Consider the following 16,619-nt stretch of genomic DNA (forward strand, 5'->3'; position numbering starts at 1 on the left):
AGTTCATCCCCAAACTCCTAGGTTACAATCACCCAAAAGAAATAATTTCTCCATAAGCAATTATTTCCTCGGCATGTACAGAGTCCTCTAACAAAGTCTGACAATGCAGGGCTCTTGGACAGCTGCCCCTGCTCAGCTGTAGACATCTGGTTTTCAATGAAGGCATAAGTGAGACTTCAGCAGGAAGAGTCCCTCAGTCCTCTTTCCCTCCCACTGTAAACACAGGCAGTATGGGACCAACCCTCCCATCCCTACCTGGAAAAGACTCCAAACAAGGAGACAGGACTGCCTGTGGATATAGAAGCCAATTCCCAGAGAGACAGGAATGGAGGACAGTGCCTACCTACCTGAGGTCCAAGCCCATGGTCTGGTCCAGACTCTCCCAGCTTTGCAGCTTTGCCAGAAGCCTCTGAAAAAGGGACAACCAGGTTCCCCATCACAACCTGCCAGACAACTGTCACAAAAAACTGACCATAACAATGACACTAAGTCCCCAGATCTTAGGGAAGGATCTCCCCTTATCTCTAAGCTCAGATGTGTGGCTGCTCCAAGGATGCACCACAGCAATCAGGCTACTCCCCAACTGCTAAGCTATGCAGCATACAGCTGATTCCTTCCTGGACCCATAGATCTGAGCATGAATCCTGCAAGCTACAAGGAATGTGAGCAAAGGTTTTGCAATAGCTTGTGCCCAGTGTGCAGATCTGGGCAGCTGAGTCCCAAGGACTTCCAGGTGCCTCTCAGGATGTCAAGTCCCAGGCAGATGGACTCAGTCTAACAGACAAATTTTCCCCAATCCTATGGCAGACTGAGGCCAGCAGGCCCTATGGGAGTGGGCCTGTTCAATTCTGGCCCAAACCCTAGAAAGTTGCCCTTCTGAAATTAAAGCAATTGGAAGAAAGGGACCACTTGGACTTGACCTCCTGTTCCTCCTCCCGTAACCAGCGGAATGCTGTTACAAACCATTCATCAAGTATTTCTAGATCCCCTCTATGTGCCAAGCACATGCTTGCTTGCTAACTTTCCTATAATCAATGCTGGTGAAGTTACTATGCACCAGGCCCTGCTCTGAGCACTTGACATGAGGCAGATGAAGAGACAAACAGGTTAAGGAACTGGCCCAGTGTCAAAGAGCCAGCAAGCACCCACAGCAGGACTTCAAACTATAGGCAATGTGATTCTAAAGCCCCAAATCTTAAAACAATTTCAAAAATAACTATGTCCAGAAAAAAAGAAAAGCACTTAGGCTGGGAGTTGTCTTTCCAGTACACTCCTACAGAAGCTGCCTCTGAGAAGGAGCCCGCCCTGGAAGGCCCCCTGATAGCAAGCAGCCACAGCAGCTGCTCACAGAGTGCTCTGTGGCCCAAACAGGCCCTGAGCTGTCTTGAAGCTCCAAAAAGGACAAAGAGTGCATGCCAGGTCAGGAAGTGGCCAGTACAATTTGGGGCAGCCAAAGACGGTTAAGATGGTGGATAGATGTTGACACTCCTTCTGGGATGGGTCTGGGGGAACAGTGGCTTGGTGCATGCCAGGCAAACTAGGGTAGAACAGCAACAGAGTGACTGAGGAGAAGCAGTAAAAAGGACAAAGACTCCAGGTAGAAGCCAGGAGGCCTCAGCTCTGGTTCAAACTCACTGGACACTGACCCTCAGTTTCCTCTTCCAACCACAAGATGACTTTCTGATATGGTCCAGCAATGACATTTTCCCACACAGCGCCACTGGTAAGTTACAATGACACATCAGGAAGGAAAGACCCAGCATGGGTCTCCACCATGTACTTACTCATAGACACCATGTGCCATCTCCTCCTTGGCACACCCTCTGTGCCAGTTTTCTACAGTCACTGAGTTAAACTGCACAAACTCAGTGGTTCAATATAGTCAGTCTCCTACTATACTTTAGTCCAAAATCCAACTGGATTCTCACTGGGCTAATATTAAGGTGTGGGCCAGCTGATTCCTTCTAGAGGCTCCCAAGAGAGTGTCTACTGTCTTTTCCAGTCTCTAGGGCTGCCCACATCCCATTCCTCCATCCTCACAGGTAGCAGTGGCAGGCAAGTCCTCCTCTCCCACTTCCCTGAGACTACACAGCCTACATGACAACCCAGGATCCTCCCCCACTGCAGGTCCGCTGAACAGCAAATTCAACCTTACCACATGCATTCACAGGTTCTGGGATTAGATGGGGAACCCTTGAGGGTCATTATTCTTCCTACCACCCACCATGGCAGTAACCACATTTCAGGTGACCAGTTCATGCATGAGATGGAGATGGCCAGGGTCCTCAGGGAGGATTGAGGACAGACCCATAGGCACCGTTTGCCCACTTAAGACCCTTACCTCCTTCTCCAGTTCCAAGTCAACCAGAGCTTCCTGCATCTTCTCCTGTCGGCCCAGCCTCCTCTGCAGCCCCTCTAGCTCCTCTGTGAGCAGCCCGTTGGTCTCCCTCATCTCCCTGCAGGGCCAGAAACCATCACTCCAACAGCCACACATGCTGGGGACAAAACCACCCCATGAACCCCAACAGTATCTGGAAGCGGCTCAGCCACACCCGGGCTCCTCACCGCAGGTGTGCATTCTCCTCCCGCAGCCGCTTCAGTTCCCGCTCCATCCTGGGAAGACGCAGCAGCTCAGACTTCATGTTCCTCACCACGGCTGCATCCTGCTCCTGCAGGCACAGTTTCTGCTCCAGGTCCTGATGGAGGCAGGCAGAGAGGAAGAAAGTAAAAGAGAGTGAGCAGCCAGGGGACACAGAGGAAATACGAGCCTCTGCTAAGTGAGAAGCCAGTCTGAAGAGGCACATGCGGTGCATTCCACCTGCAGGACACTCTGGAGAGCAGGATGGAGAAGTGAGAGGGCAGTGGTACTCAGGGGAGGAGGACGTGCATAGAGGGCTGCATGACACTTCAAAGGGGGACACATGTCTGGGTGCATCTGTCCAGAACATGCCCACCAAGGGTGAACCCCAACGTAGGCTGTGGACTAGGTGATAAGGAGTCAATGCAGCTGAGTCAACTGGAGCAATGACCCACTTTGCAGGAGATGCTGACTGCGGGAGATGAGGGTAGGGGGACAAAGGGTCTGGAAATTCTCTGTACCCTCTGTTCCATTTGGCTGTGAATCTAAAATTTTTCTAAAATATAAAGTATACTCATGGGAACCCCAAAGTTCCTCTTTTAAGATGTCCCAGGACCAGGACCTCAGCAATTTCCCTGGTCTAGGCCCCAATCCCAGATTCCTCCTGTGGTTGCACCTGATGTGACCTGGGCTGTGTCCTCACCAGCTGCCTCTAGCCCTGCCCACTTGTGCCAGCATCCATCTACACCACTATCCTGCCCTCAGGTCTCCAGGAGGAACCAATCAAACACCTGACCCAAAGACACTCAGCAAGGACACAACCTTCTCGTCATGTGAAGTCACTTCTGCACTGGTGGCATTCCTGCAGCAACTGAGTCCATTTCAACTGCAAGGACAGACTTTTACAACATCTGTCACCTTAGGACTCAACAGCACACTGGCATTTAGTGAAAAGTGACCAAACAGGCTGAGTACAAAATCAGGCCCAAATTAGTCTATCAGTAAGTGCCACTGGGGTTGCAGTTGTGGCTCAGTGGTTAAGCGCTTGCCTAGCATGTGTGAGGCCCTGGGTTCCATCCTCAGCACCCCATAAAAAATTAAATATAGTTATTGTATCCATCTACAACTAAAAAATAATAATAATTCAATAAATAATAAGTGCCACTGAGTCCAATTCTGTCCAGGTGCTGAGTCAAGTGGCAGAGGCAGAGTGACACAGAATACAAAGCAGGCAAGTAGACATTGAGAGGCAAGCTAAGGGTCATGGAGGGAAGGATGAGGTCCAGGAGAAGCTAACCAAGAAGGTAAGTTGTGAGGGCCAAGTGGAGGTGCCAGGCAAGCTGTCAGTCAAGGAGAGCAGGAGCAAAGCTCACAGACCTGACCAAGCATGCACAGCAGAAAGTCATGGGGAGCCACGGACGCATGCCTCCTGCAGGCTGGATATTACTCTAAAGGCTACAGGAGTCCATGGAAGGGACCCAAGGCATTGTCTTTCTAGCAGCACCATCCACAGTGAAGTATGTGGTCTGAGCGCCCATCGGATGGACCTGGCTTGGAGACCCGGCTCAGTGACACTCCAGCATGTGACTGTGGGCAGGGTTTCAACCTCTGTAGGTCTACTTTATACCACCTCCAATGTCACCTTTTTCCTCGTGTTTTCTAGTAAACCTTTCTGCACTAGGACACAAGCTTCCTGGGAGCAGAAATGGCTACCTCACTCACCTTGGCCTCCCTGGCAGTCAGCACAGTGCCTAGAAGATGGGACAGTGGCCAACATCTACAGAGGGCACCTCAACTCAGAAAAGGCTGCAAATGGCAGGTGGCAAGAGGGCTAAGACCACCCCTGAAATGCCTGCAGGACACAGGCAGGGCCTGACACAGAGCAACCCACCTTAATCTTCTGTTCTTGATCTGTTCTTGCTTCTTGGCTAGCCTGAAGTTCCTGAATTTTCTGATTAGCTTCCTGCCATTTCCTGTTTGGAGAAGAGTAAATGGCATGAAGGAACACCTCAAGAACACCCTCAACCTGAGCTCCTGGCACAGACCCCATGCCCACTACAAGAGTACCCCCAAGTCCTGGACTAGCCCCTGCAGTGGCTCTTACCTGGATGGTGCAGCAGAGCCTTGGTCACCTACAGCACCACAGAGTTCTCCACACACTGCTCACCCCCACCAGTGTTCCCCAGACCTGGTACAGCCAGGACCAGAAAGGACCCACTCAGGCCTGATTACCCCGCACCCCAAGGAGCAAAGAACTGGGACTACAGGCACTAAGGGAAGGGTCAACTCCTCGGGAGAGAACCCAAAGCTTCCTGACCACACCACCCTCCAGGTGGTCCCACATCTAGCTTATTTATCATGTCTCCTGTGCCTAGAATGTCCTTTCCCATCCACAGCCCACACAACCCCAGGGGACATCTTGCATGTCCTTCAAATCCTAACTCAGCATAACGTCTTCTCTGAAAGTCTGCTCTAAAAAGCTGTGCCACTCCAGGAAGGAGGAGCTGCTGCCCCTCACCCTGGCTCAAAAATATTTAACACACCCCCATTCTGCACTCAGAGTCCCAGCTCAGGGGCCTCTGTATCAGTTCCTCCCGTGGCCTGCGGTAAGGAAAGCATTCAAGGGCCAGGCACAGGGCCAGAGCCCCACATCCCCAAGTCCCTTTCCCCTGACCTGAGCTGGAGGTCGAGCTGCTCCTTCAGCTCCTGCTTCTCAGACTCCAGGCGCTTCACCTGCACCTCCTGGTCCATCACACTCCACTGCAGCTCTGAGACTCGGCCCTTTAACACATTGATGGTCTGAAAGCAGAAGGAATTCCAGGCCGCACACTGAGGCCAAACCCGTGCACGGATGCATGACTTCACAACAAGTCCCAGTGAAAGGAAGAGCCATGGTCTGCTACCATGGGGAGAGGACAGAGCCCACCCCTGGGGAGCCTACACCTGAGTAGATGAGACAGATACTCTCAGAAGGATCCCAGGCCAGGATCCTGGGTCATGCTCCCCACAAGCTGACAGACAGATCTGGGTTACAGTCAGTCCCTTGAGGAAAGTTAGTCCTACTGAGGGGGGGTTCCAGAGAAAAGCTGCCATTAGCCAGAATGGGCCTAGCCTCTCACACCTGGTGGCCTCCATGCCCACTACACTATGCCCACAGTGTCCCTGGCCACCAGGCATCCACCTTAGCCTTCTTCCACTCTTTGGCTCTCATCATGCTCGCAGCCCAGAATTCTTTCTCTAACCATCCTCGCACGGCAACTCCAACCATCAGGAAGGATGCAGAACTCCCAGGCCAGCAAGCTGGGCTGGAACCAGCCGGGACAGCCATGGTACTCAGAAAGAGACAGTTCCAGAGCAAAGCCAGCAGGGCCCATCCAGCAGCCTCCAGGAGGGACAAGTCCATCTGACACCACGGAACAGTCACTTGAAGGAACCACCACCCTCAGCTCTGACAGCACCTCATCCATCACCCTCCCGCTTCCTGAAGGAAAGAGCATGCTGGACATACCAACACAAAAAGCCAGCCCTCTTCCATGTCATGCAAACTAGCACAGGGGAACGTGGCCTGAATCCAACCCTAGGGAGCCCACACAGAGAGCACGACAGTGGGTCTGGCAACCTCACCTCACGCAGGTAGATCTGTAGGGGACAGGGGGCCCTCCCCAGGCAGCACCCCCTACAAAGAAGCCACAACACTCCTTCCTTTTTCATGGGAATCTGCACCCAACCCAGGACCCAGGGAAATACACTGGCACTATTCACAGCATGACCAACTGGGGAGACACACTTCAGGCACCCCACACTCAACAATCTGCATGGTTCACTCTATCACAAGAGTGAGCATCAGACTGGGACTCAAAAAAAAATGGAGGTGCCGGGCACAGTGGCTCATGTCTATAATACCAGCAGCTCAGGAAGGCGAGACAGAGGGATCACAAGTTCAAGGCCAGCCTCAGCAATTTAGCAAGGCCCTAAGCAACTAAGCAACTGTATCAAAATAAAAAAAAGAGTAAGGGATGTGGCTTGGTGGTAAACTGCCCCAAGGTTAAATCCCCAGTACTAAAAAAAAAAAAAAAAAAGAAAGAAAAGTATTAAAAACACATCAACCAATGAGTACATCCTCCAAGAGGACCTCCAGGAGTTCAGTAAACATGTACTGCACACCAAGCACTACACCAGAGACAGCCTGCCCTGATGGAGGACAGATACCATGGGGGACGTCAGACCATCAGCAAGTAAAAAGATGAAAGAGAGAACTTCAGAGTGGCAAGTAACATAAACTGGGCCACTGTGATAGGAGAATGAAGTCAATAGGGAAGACTTGTGACTTTGAACTGAGTGATAAGAGAGGGCTTCTCTGAGGACGTGGTCCCACGCACGACTGCCTCTTCTGCCCTTCACTGAGGGTAGGTATGGCTTCCTTTGGACACAAAACAGCGACACGGCCCAGAACACAGATCCCAGGACCCACAGGACAGCCCATGCAAGGCAGAAGCCAGCTTCTCTGGAAGCTGATCACGCCTCCGCTCCTGCCAACACTCGCTTCAGAAGACAGATGTGGGAACAACCTTAACATGCTCCCCGGCGCTGCCAAGGCAAAAATAACCTGCAGCCTGCTCCTGAGGATCTATCAAGTGGAGAAAGCCACGCGGAGACAGAATACCAATGATGTGACACGGCGTCCCCCCCTCAGGCAGTTCTCATCTGTTTCCTCTCGGCACCTGTGATCTTGAACACCACAGAAAAGGGACAAGGAAGGTCAGAGGAGTCCAGTACCCACCAGCGCCAATGCTCGGGCTGTCGCTATAACGCACACGGCTGTCCCTGGGACTACAGTTCATATACATCCTGGTTCAAAGGCACTCTCTGATGTTGGGAGATACTAACAGACTTTGCTGATAATCAAAGAAATGCAAATCCAGAGGACCTACTTACATCTTCTGGAAAAGAAGAAAAAAGTGTTTCCAGAACATACCACCATCCGTGAACAGGGAAGGCTATAGCAACACCAAATACTCCATGGTGGCTATCAGCACAACCTAGCAACTGGCAGCAACAACCACAGAGCTGTGACAGCATCTGTCACCCTACTCCTCGGTTATGTTCAGACAAAACAACGTGCTAGAAACAAATAGGCTGCATGCACAAAGCGATCTGCCAGGGGGATATCAGGGCAAACACAAGGAAACAAAACACTGGAAAAATGACAAAAATGGATTAGCCAACCACTAAAATTCATATTTACAAAGAATGAAAAAGGGCTCCACTTACTAATTGAAAACCACAGAATGGAAAATTAATTTATTTACACTGACTATGACCATGCAAAAACTGCAGGTGCACACGTGAGGAGCACACTTAAAGGATGTCTTGTTGCTACTATGGTCAAGATAGAAGTTGGAAAATGGCTGAAAGCAAGAGGGCAACCCCCAGGGCCTGTGTGCAGGACTGTGCTTACCTCGCTGGCCGTGGCCAGGCCGTCCTCCTGTTCCCGCAGCTGCTGGCTGGCAGCATCCAGGCTCTGTTTGCACAGCTTATGGCGTTCCAGTTGCTCCTGCATCTTCTCCTCAGCCTCGGCCTCCCGCTCCTGAAGCTGCCGAATCCGTGCCAGGAGTTCCTGGTTGCGGTCAACCTCGCGCTATGGAGAGGGAAGAACGTGGCCAGAGTGAGCTGAAACCCCAAGAGAGTGTCAGGACAAGGACACTCCAGTCCCAGCTCAGACAGGCCATTCGGGCCCCTGGAAGAGCTGGACAGAACCATCAGTCAAGTCTCCAGCAAAACCAGGTGAAGACCTGGGACCCCAGTGGCACTGCCAATGCTTCTGCCACAGCTCCCACTCAAAGAAACCAGGTCCCTCGGAGGGCACTCAGCATGGATGACACCACACACTCATTACATTGACTGCTCACAATGATCGTCTTTGCAGGGATGAGATGGAGCATGGAAAATGTAAAATTCAGAATCGACCTTGGAAAAAAGCTGAGCTTTTACAGCACCAGCAGATCTTGTCCAACTGCACTCAGGCCATCATTAAAATGAGTCTGCACTCCCCAACGAGCCAATGACCGGAGCAGGGACAGGAGGGGTGGAAGTCAGCCTGCAAAACAGTTTACAGCAAAGCCAGATCTGCCACAAGTATACCTGGTCATGCAGTCCTTCAGAGCCACCGCATATCATTACCCTCAGGGAGGCCATGTTGCTTATGCTAGTGAGGAAGGGACAGAACTAGGACACATGCCACTGTGACAACTTATGAGGGCCTGAAGGGTTCACCATCAAATAGTGTAAAAGGACCAGAAAGTAAGAGCTAGATCCTAAGAAGAAAGGTGTTGAGTGCTACCCATCCAGCACCCACCCAGCCTTCTAGCATACCCCAACTGATTCAGCAGGAAGCTGCCAGCACCAGCTCCCTCCTAGGCCACTAGGAACTTCCAGCAGGTCTTACTAGAGTAAAGGCTTATGCCACTCTTGTCTAGGACACTCCAGTCCAAAACCAAGGAAGGACTTACTAAAAGCACACACAAGGTTGAAGCCTTCTGGAAAAAAAGGCCGATCTCTACCGCAAGGGGACTCAAGGGGACACAACTATAAGTGCAGCCTCAAAATAGCCAGGGGACCCTTCTGCAAAGCAGAACAAGAATCTTCCATTAGAGGACTGGGGTACAGTTCTGTGGTAGAGCATATGAGTTCTATCTGGGCCTGATCCCAGCACCCCAAAATAAAGAAACTGCTCTGTCAGCACAGGGCCCTCCCTCAGATCACTACTGTGCTGCCAGTCCCAAGCACGGATGAGGAGCTCAGGCAGCCTTTCAGACCCTAGGTCTCACCACCTAATCAATATTTCCAGGAAGAGGACTGCCTGTCCTCCCTACCCACCTACCACCACACTGGCCATCCCTGAAAAACCAATGTAGAGATCACGACTCCAATGGGCAATCTGAAAACAACTAATTGTCTTGGCTCCTGGGACCCCCTTGGCATGACTGTGGGCATGAAAGGTTTCTAAGAAGGCAGCTCAAGTTCAACAGGGCCAGTCCCAAGCTTGTCACCCTGGGCCCCTGGACCTTCACAGACCCTGCAGCAACTCCTCAAATGTTCTCAGGTGCCCACAAGGCACCACCAACTGTGCCAGGCACTGGACACCCAGGGCACCCAAGCAGGCACTGCCTTCAAGGGACTTTGCCCAGAGAAACTCCAGTAGTTCCAGGGCCTGTCATTCTGCCTGAGAGCCAGGACCATGCCATTAGCACCACATTTCATGCAGTCCAAGGGCCCCTGGTATCATCTGCTCCCCCAGATAAAGGGCACTTCAAAGTCTTGGCTCATGAGCCCAGACTACACATCAAGGCAGGAATCTGCGTTCTTGACTTAAACAGTCCAATTTGCATCATACCCTGGAGGAGGTCACCTATCTGAACAGGGACAGGGAAGTGTGTGCACACGTACACAAGGCAAGATGGGGCCAGACTCAGTCCTCAAAGTCAGGGCAGGAAGGCCCGAGAGATTCCCTGGTCTGGGGCACTGCCTGAATCTTGGCAGCCTTTCCACAACTGATCAGCACTTAGTGAAAACCTGGCAAAGGTCTGTTAATCAAAGCAATGCAAACAGAGGGTTCCTGTGCTGGCCTTCCTGGAGTCACAATGCTGCACTGTCCCACTGTCCTGGGAAGCCAACAGCAAGCACAGCAGACAGAGTAGGGCACTTTCCTGAGGCCCTAAAACTACCCCAAAAAGACAGTCACACAAGGGCTGGAGTTGTGGCTCAGTGGTAGAGCGCTGACCTAGCACGTGTGAGGCACTGGGTTTGATCCTCAGCACCACATAAAAAGAAGTAAATAGAGGTATTGTATCCATCTATAATTAAAAATATTTTTTTAAAAAAGACATTCATACAGCCCAGTAATATTCTAAGCCTGCTGCCCCCATACCACCTAGTAGATCTGCCAGGTCTGCATTCCAATTCCTCCAGGGGAAAGAGAAAACCAAGAGACCCAGTGGAAACCGGCACCATGGCCTCAATGAGCAATAAACACAGCCAGAGATTTCCCACTTTGTAACTGTCCCCATATCAAGCCACCCTTCTCCAGCACAGCTAACATCTGACCCATCAAAGGCAGCCTCAGAGGAACACCCTGGTAATCCCCATGCACAGCTTGCCCTGTCTGGTTTCTGATTTCTTACAGCCTTTAGGCATTGCACCCAGCCTCTTGAGACCAGTTGGACCAACCCTGCCTGGACCCACCTCGTAGTTCCTGGCACTGGTGTTGGCTGCCCGCTCCAGCTCCACTCGAGCCCTCTTGTGACTCAGCTCCATCTGCATCTTCTCCCGCTCCACCTGGATGAGGTAGGACTTCGAACGGATCTGTTCTGCTCTTTCCTCCAACTGAGCAGGTCACACCCAAAGAGAAAGAAAATGCTCAGAGGCCATGTCAAGCAAGGCAAGTTCCTCAGTTCAATGCACTCCCCAAGTACCACTCCAGCAAGGGTCCCCAGGTGGGAAATGGGTGAGAGGCAACAAGCAAGGAAAGATTAAGAAAATCAGGAGAATTTTAAGATGACAGTGAGCGAGTTTTAGGAAAGAAAACGTGTTCATTTTCTATAGCTGTATAACAAACAGCCACAAACTCAGCAGCTAAAAACACCACCCATTTATAGGTTGTAGGCTCTGCAGGTCAGAAGTGCAGACATGTATGGTTGGGTTCTTGGATCAAGGTCTCTTAAGACTAAAATCAAGGGAGTTGGCAGAAACCCCTGGCTAGCCCACAGGTGGAGACAAGATTCGTTTCTCTGCTTTCTGTCAGTACCTGGAAGCTGCCTACCTCCCTTACCACATGCCCCTCTCCCTCTCCTGCTGAGTCCAGCTCTTCTGACTCTAACATCTGGACTCAAATCTTTTTAAGGGACTTGTGTGATTAGGTCAGAAACCCAGGGAACCTCCCTCACTTAAGGTCCACTGATTGGCAACCTTAATTAGATCTACAAAATCCCACTGCAACAACACCAAGTTTAGCATTCAATTGAGTAACCAGGAGATTAGCATCTACCATGGGGCCAAAATTTGGGGGCCATCTTAGAAGTAGGCCCATAAGACGTAGGTACATGCAGGTGATTCAAGCCTCCAATGGCTCCAGAAGAATGCCAACAGTCTCTCAGAGTCACTGACTTCACTGGGGCCAGAGCCTTGCTGCCCAGCACCTCCTGAACACTTAACCTACACAGAACCTTAAGCTGAATCAGAACCACTACTAGACACATTCCCAGGAGGCTCACATGTACAATAAAGTCTGCAACCCACTGGGCTAGCATAGTCCCCTATGGGGCCAATCCTGCCCCAGGAGACATGTAGCACTGTCTGGAGACACTTCTGATTGTTACAGAAGGACAGCAGTAGTCCTGGCTGCCCGCTGATACACATGGGCAGAAGCCAGGGATATTGCTAAACATCCCACTGTGCCCAGGAACATCCTGCAAAATAAAAGTGTCCAGCCCCACGCCAACAGAGTCCACAACTAGCAAGGCTTCTCCTCCAGTCCTCCCACCTGGGTTCTTTCTCTACTATTATATTTAACTCATTTTAACTCTCACCTGTTGATCTGAAGGTTCCTAAGTTCATCCTTTACACTCACTAGGTTTCTCATTCTCACTCTGTCTCAGAAAGTAGGTACCCCTCCAACCACAGGGATGTCACCACACAGGGACCAAGCATGCCAGGCACACTTGACTGGTTGTGTGTGAGGAATAACTTAAACCTTCCTTCATGTTTAAACAATTCTGAGGTGTGACAAAGTGCATGATATGCCCTTCCAACTAAAACAAGAGCTAAAAAGGGGAGAGGAACTTGGCAGATAAGACATGCCATCCTAATCTTTGCCTCCAGTTCCCCAGATTGTCCTCAAGTCCCTCACATACAACTTGGGGGCCCTGACAGGAAGAAAAAGAACCATGACTGGCATCCAGGGAAGGACATGACCAAGGTCAGGTCCCAGGCAAGGTCTGCAGTCACGATTAGTACCTATCTCACTCAGGTACAGCACTTGGTCACTGATCCCTACCTGAGGAAGTCCTTAACAGTAAACAATGGGGACGTCCAAGGTCCAATTTTGATTAAAGAATTGCATGGACTTTGACAAGCTAAATTTCCTGCACATCTGCATCAATAAAATTATACTTTTTTTTAAAATCGCAGCATTTAAATCGCGGTCTACTCCTGGGGTGCATGCCTATAATCCCAGTGACTTGGGAGGTTGAGGTCAGAGAACCTCCAAGTTCAAGGCCAACCTCAGCAACTTGGTTAAGACCTCATCTCAAAATTAAAAAATTTAAAAAGGGCTGGAAATGTAGCTCAGTGAGAGAGTGGACCCCAGGTTCAATCCCCAGTACCACAAAAAAATATATTTTTTTTTACCAAAAAAAAGAAAATAGGTCTAATCTCAGAATAAAGACCCAAGAAAGGGCAGTGTACAACTTAGTGCTCTAACAGTAATTTCATCACTGAACAAACCAGCACAAACACACACCATCCCTTTTGCCAATCAGTACATGGACCTCATGGCTCAGTTGACACAGGTCACACAATCCAGAGCTCATGCAGGGTGGACAGGAAAGAAAGACACAAGCAGGGAAGACAGGGAGGAGGCTTATATAGTCAGGAGGTTAGTGCAATGACAGGGCTCAGGCAAGCCCAAGACACCACTTTTTTCTTTGGGGGCCCAGATGTCCCAGCCCAGACTGGGACTGAGCACATGACTCTCCAGGGCCTAAGGTCCTTCAGGAGATCTGAACCCTTTACAATTGTATCCATAGTGAGCATTCCCAAGAACTTAGAATGGAGTAACACATAACTACAATCAGAGAAAACTGCAAAAATCACCAGGATCTGCAAATTGCCCTCCACAGGCTAAGACAGGAACATCCAGTCCTTCCACTCATTGCCCTGGCTTTCTCACTAGGTTGACCAGTTTTACAATATGGCCTCTCTGTGTTACGCCTCCAAGGGGAACAGCATGCTGGGTAATTCTGGCACCCATGCTCCCACACAGTTGGGTTCTGTCCTCAATTAAATGAACAGACTGCCTTTCTGAATCCTATCATTAGCATTCACGAGTCCATCAATATGAACACTCTGCTAAGGACCACATCTACTCCTGGGGTGCTAACGAGACAGGTCTTTAACCATGACAGATCAGGGCAGGCCGTGGTCTCCAACTAGCTCCCCAAATGATGAATGCCCAGGATGAGATCTGGAAGACCACAATTGGCCTCTAGGCCTACCTAATACTGACCTGCCTCAACTATGTGGGACCTGAACAGGTCCCACTTGAGCCCACGTGTCTTTAACCAGAGACCCCAACCCACATATGCCCCTCACCTGCATGCTCTGCTGGTACTGCATCTGCAGAGAACCTGGGGCAGAAGTGGACATATCCAGGCCAGATCCTCCCTCCACTCGCTGAGAAATGAAGTTGTTCAGAGATCTCAAGGTGGACAAGACAGTGGTATTCTCCCCCAGGTCTTCCATGGCCACCTTCCTTCTGGGAGACAAAAAATGGTGAGTCAGCCTTCCCACACACCATCAAATGCCACCCTCCACAGTGCTTTTGGATAACATACTGCCCTCATGTCCTCTCAGAGCCCACAACTACTTTCTTCAAAGAAAATAGAAAAGTCCACACTGCCAATTTACCAAGAGGAAATGAGGCATAAAAGCATGCCAACAACAGGCTCAGTAGCCATACCTGTAATCCCAATGACTTAGACGGTCGAGCTTGGATGATCACAAGTCTGAGGCCAGTCTCAGCAATTTAGTGAGATATTATCTCAAAATAAAAAGGGCTAGGGATATAGCTCAGTAGTAAAGTGCTTGCTTCGCATGCACAAGCCCGTGGATTCAATGCCCAATACTGGGGGAGGAAAAATGCCACCAAGTCACTGTCTGAGTATAGGCCTACAAACCAAATGGACAGCCGGCTCTCCAGAGCAGATGCTCAGCAGGCGAGCGGCCTTTGGGAAATCAAAAACAAAGCATGCAACAGCATGATAAAGGCAATGGTGGGCACAGGAATGCGGAGTGTGACTCCAAGTTAACAGCAATAGCAGTAAGTGCCATCACTCCTTCCAACCAAGTCCCAGAGAGAGGCATCCCACATGCACCCAAATGGTAAACCATCCACTGTCACCTCACATTTGACCAGCACTCTGCTTACATGCTCAATCTTCAAAACAAGTTGGTGAATTCAATCTTAGAGATTTTTCAGATGATGAAACTAAAGCTGCAAAAAAGTACAGAAGAGCTGGGCACAGTGGCACATGCCTATAATCCCAGTCTTTGGAGGGTGGGGTAGGAAGAGCACAAGTTCAAAGTCAGCCCCAGCAACTTAGCAAGACCCAGTCTCAAAATAAATAAAAAAGGCTGGCGATGTGACTCAGTGGCTAAGCAACCCTGGGTTCAATCCCCAGTACTGAAAAACAAAGATACAGAAGAGATCAGAAGCTCTGAAGGTAGCAAGCATTTCACAAGTCCATGTGTGAAAGAACTGCTTCCTCAACACCTGTGCTTACTATATCTCACACCAGCTGCCACCAGCCAAGAGGTGTGGACCATCCCAGGTACATTTATGACCAAGAGGCTTGAACTCCCAAGGATGCATACATATTATTTCTCTCCTTAGCAAGGGGTAGTGCTAGTTCATTTCCTTTTTTTTTTTTTTTTTTTTTTTTGAGTGCTTGTCTGTAATCTTAGCTACTTAGGAGGTTGAGGAAGGAGGATCTCAAGTTTGAGGCCAGCCTGAACAACTAAGCAAGACCCTATCTCCAGAAAAAAAAAAAATTAATATAGTTTGTCTCCAAGTTTCCCACTTACAAGGGCGTGGGCGTGTTCCTCTCATATACACCACAAAACAAAACTGGATGAGAACCAAGGCAGTCCCGGTTCTCTGCGCTGTGAGTATGGAGGACCCAGGCTGGAAACAGCAGAGATCTACCTCCAAGCCTAAATCCATTTTGCAATCTCAGACTTTCCAACCTCTTCTCCAAAGACCATCCCCTGAGAACTGACCCACTAATATACTAAAAAGAATAGAACACTGTATTTCAACTTCCTGGAACCAGGCTGCTCCACACATACCCTCTTTACTGAGGCTCAAACCTTCCAAACACCTGAGATGGAACCCAACTGCTCTGGACAGACCTGATCTGGGAGTCAGGAACACACTACCATTCCAGCCTCAGAAAAGGGATGGCAGAGAAAATTTAAATATGTGACCAAGTCCCAAGCATAACGGTGCAAGCCTGTAACCGGAGGCACCTGAAGGATTGCAAGTGCAGAGGCCAGTCTGGGCAATTCAGCAAGACCCTCGGCAACTTAAGGAGATCCTATCTCAAATAAAAAAATGAAATGGGCTGAGGATGTAGCTTAGTGGTAAAGCCAAACCAAATGGCTTTCAATCTACAATAGGTTCAATCTACAATATCAAAAAATATAACTAAAAATAAGAAGTGACAAAGAAACTCACTGCCCTAAGACCCTGGTGAATCTTGCCTTCTCTAAACACACACTATCCCCGTCACTATTCTCCAACATCAGGACTTCAGGCACACGGTGCCTCCAGAAGCAGCAGCAACGACTATGACTGCTCGGCCAGTGCAGACAGCCGGGGCGGCTCAGTGGGACAGCAGCCACCACTGCTCGGCCACACGCTGGCTGTAGATCGCTAGGGGCCTCCCGCCACTGGATGCTCAAGGGAGCAACAACTGCGACCTAACTGACCCAGGTCACTAGGAGCGGCTAATGGGCGAGGGCAGGCAAGGATCTCCCGGGAGAAGCGCGCAAAGCGCGAAGCGGTCAAAACAGGAGAGGGGACCGTCCTAGAAGTGGCGAGGGCAGACCAGGGTCTCTAGGGCAAGCCTATGCGCAAACCCCAACAGAACGACGGACCCCTCTAGGACAGCAGGGGCTGCGCCCCAATCTCTAGAGATGAGAACTGGGTGTGGGGTCTCGAAGGCGCTGGGACCTAGAGGGCGGCACCCGCGCCGATCGCGGGTCA

General features: G+C 50.3%; 1 protein-coding gene across 1 annotated transcript in view; it reads right to left on the reverse strand.

Annotated features, from left to right (window-relative positions):
* MAD1L1 (mitotic arrest deficient 1 like 1) overlaps positions 1 to 16,619 on the reverse strand; it is a gene marked incomplete at its 5' end in the record, with an annotated part of 369,275 nt that overhangs the window by 352,483 nt on the left and 173 nt on the right. The window contains 8 exons of the mRNA XM_079120677.1: positions 348 to 409; positions 2,342 to 2,456; positions 2,566 to 2,696; positions 4,470 to 4,551; positions 5,253 to 5,377; positions 8,037 to 8,216; positions 10,820 to 10,960; positions 13,946 to 14,108. Of these exons, the coding sequence (XP_078976803.1) occupies positions 348 to 409; positions 2,342 to 2,456; positions 2,566 to 2,696; positions 4,470 to 4,551; positions 5,253 to 5,377; positions 8,037 to 8,216; positions 10,820 to 10,960; positions 13,946 to 14,108 (999 nt within the window). The remainder of the gene's footprint in view (positions 1 to 347; positions 410 to 2,341; positions 2,457 to 2,565; positions 2,697 to 4,469; positions 4,552 to 5,252; positions 5,378 to 8,036; positions 8,217 to 10,819; positions 10,961 to 13,945; positions 14,109 to 16,619) is intronic.

The sequence above is a fragment of the Sciurus vulgaris genome (assembly GCF_902686455.1).
Source record: "Sciurus vulgaris genome assembly, chromosome: 18".
NCBI lineage: Eukaryota > Metazoa > Chordata > Mammalia > Rodentia > Sciuridae > Sciurus > Sciurus vulgaris.